Source organism: Benincasa hispida, chromosome 4 (genome assembly GCF_009727055.1).
Source record: "Benincasa hispida cultivar B227 chromosome 4, ASM972705v1, whole genome shotgun sequence".
Lineage (NCBI taxonomy): Eukaryota > Viridiplantae > Streptophyta > Magnoliopsida > Cucurbitales > Cucurbitaceae > Benincasa > Benincasa hispida.
This window is the reverse complement of record NC_052352.1, coordinates 26,090,797-26,093,698: the sequence shown is the minus strand read 5'-3', so window position 1 is coordinate 26,093,698 and position 2,902 is coordinate 26,090,797. Positions and strand designations below refer to the sequence as shown.

General features: G+C 35.8%; 1 protein-coding gene across 1 annotated transcript; it reads left to right on the top strand.

Annotated features, from left to right (window-relative positions):
• The first annotated feature begins 230 nt into the window (after positions 1-230).
• Positions 231-1,992, top strand: LOC120075146 (FCS-Like Zinc finger 10-like). The gene is given in 3 exon segments (XM_039028326.1): positions 231-290; positions 292-1,346; positions 1,437-1,992. Coding segments are annotated over 3 exon segments (1,275 nt in total). The 3' UTR covers positions 1,597-1,992.
• Positions 1,993-2,902: the final 910 nt, after the last annotated feature.

Sequence of the window (2,902 nt, the reverse complement as noted above, 5' to 3'; positions counted from 1 at the left end):
TTAGTTCCAAATGTGTGAAATGCTTCTATCTGCTCAGTTTTTGCTACTTCTGAATTGATTCTGTGGACTTTGTTCCTTCTTTTTTTTTTTTTTAGGGGCTGGGGGGATGTTCACTACACTCTGTCCATAATCAATTAGCAGATGTTAATGATGTTTGTATTTTACATTGAACAATGCTGTTGGATTTCTGCTGATTCTGATGGATTTCTGAAACTATATTGTATTTGTGAATGAACCCAAATAACATTGATGCAGAAAAGAAACTATGGTTTTGCAGGGGCTGGATTTTCGGAGTGGCGAATTGAGACAATGCTGAGGAAGAGAACAAGGTCAGTTCAGAAAGATCAATACAAAATGAATCAGATGAATGTCCCTTGTTCTGGCTCTGAGCTCCACCCCAAATGTAGCTCTATTTTCAAAAGATCTCACCTGTTTACTGGGTTGTCTTCTAAAGGTGTAGATTCTGATTCAGCCAAAAGTCCAACTTCTCCACTGGATTTTTGGGTATTATCAAGTTTAGGTAATCCTCTTAGATCTCCTAGGTCATCATCCAATGAGGGGCCTAGAAAGAACTGGGATTCTAGTAAAGTAGGACTGAGCATTATAGATTCTTTAAATGATGATGATAGTAAACTATTTGGGAAAGTTCTTCGATCATCAGATAGTAAGACCGCTCTCTTTGGACCTCGAAGTGTGACCAAAAAATCGAATTGTCCATCACAGGCAAATCTTATCCAAGGGCCTAAATCCTTACCTAAAAACTATGCAATTTTCCAGATACCAAAAGCCAAAACTCCCATTGAACAGGGAAACTCTGATGTGATTTTTGAAATTGGAGAAACCCCGTTTGAATGTGAGCCTTTTGGGAACTACTCTCGTTCTTTTGATTCCTACAGGGCGTTTGCTCCTCAATCTGGTTTTACTGGTCACAGCCTCAGTAGTAGTACTACTACTGAGAATGTTGCTTCTCCTCGGTTAGCTGAAGAACCTCGAGTGTCAGAAAAATATCCATTCACAAAACCGAGTTCGATTTCATTAGGCATATCCTGTGACAACGGATCTAAGAGGCCTCTCTCAGCAAGTGAGATTGAGCTGTCTGAAGATTATACATGTGTAATTTCACATGGTCCAAACCCGAAAACTACTCACATTTTTGGTGACTGCGTTTTAGAATGTCACTCTAATTATTTGAGCTCGTCTTCTGAGAATGAAATGAAGGAAATGGGATTTCCTCATCCTCTTACAAGCTTGAATATCTCCACTTCATATCCCTTAACTGACTTCTTAAGCTTCTGCTACTCCTGTCACAAGAAACTGGAAGAGGGAAAAGACATCTACATTTACAGGTTCGTCATGAGAAAATCTTGCAGTTTTCTCGCATGTCTTTTACAGTTTCAAACACTTTTGATTAAGAACTAACTTGTAAACTGTTGCAGGGGGGAGAAAGCCTTCTGTAGTCTAACATGCCGGTCCCAGGAGATACTGATGGATGAAGAACTCGAGAAATCAATCGACAAAACCTCCGAAAGTTCTCCCAAGTCCAGTGCTAACCATGATGAGGACCTTTTTGAAACCAGCATTGGTGGCTTCGCATAAGCACTCGTCCCCAGTGGCTGGTCGCCATGCCCGTGGTTGATGAACCTATCAAAGGCAATGAACACCCTTTTGGTCATCTGTTTGAAAAGAGCTGTTTTTATGTCCATTGGTGGCAGCCATGGATGATCATTTTTGTAAAATGATGGTGTTTGCTTCCTTTGCTTCACCTCTCATGGTCATAGTGGATGATAATCTTTGGTCCTTTTTTTTTCCTAAAAAAAAAAAAAAAACATAAAATTGACTGTGAATGCCCTGTGAGCCTATTTTTTGTGGCTCCTTTTTTTTCCCCTTTTTTTTCTGGCTTCATTTATGATTATGGCCAGAAAATAAAATGATGCATGGATATGAACCTCCATCTTTGACTGAATAGAATGAGAGTTCAGTTCCATATTACAACTTTGATGCTTGTGATATTATCCTAACTTTGTCCTTGTCCTTTTGACTTGATTCAAATTGACTGTTGATTTTTAGTGTTTTTGTGCTAGAAGTTTACTTAACAAAGACTTTTTAGGTCAATTCACAAGGTTACGGTTAGTATAGTATCGAATTGTCTTTTCAAAATTGATCCCCATGTTGGGATATCAAGAGCATTGCGACAAGACAAAAGCAAACACATCCTTTCTATTTTTCAATATTGTGGGAAACTTCAAAGATCTAGGATTCTCCGTTGGAGATTAGGTTTTTTGTGGAGTGGTTTCGACATCTTTGCCATTAAGCTAGTTGGTTTTTTATGAATCAATCCATAATTTTTCAATAATACAATATTTTTTTTATGAACTTAAAAATACTAACAAATATATTGTAAATAATTAAAAATTTCAAGATTGGTATCCACAATAGAGAAAAATAAAAAGCAAGACACAAAATGCACAGATTTTGAGGGTTTATGACTCTTAAATAAGCTGTCTTTGTTTATGGGTTATTGAGTCTTTGGGCTAGGTGGGCCTAAGGGCTGCTCCATAAATATAATTGTGGCGATTGGCTATATTAATTAATATTCTTTTGTAATTGGAAAATATCATTTTGGTTTGAGTTCACTAGTAGCAGAGGAGGGTTTTTTTTTTTTTTTTTTTTTTTTTTTTTTTTTATATATATATATTATTATATATATATATAGTACCTAATAAGTCTTAAAACATTCCATTTAATGTAGATTTCAATTTTTTTAATTTTGTCTCAAATATGCCCTTAACCTATTCAATGATTTTTAAAATTCATGTACCCACTACACACTAAATTAAAAATTTAGGATATTATTAGACATAATATTTATATTTTTATTTGACAAATTGATTAACTTTAACCA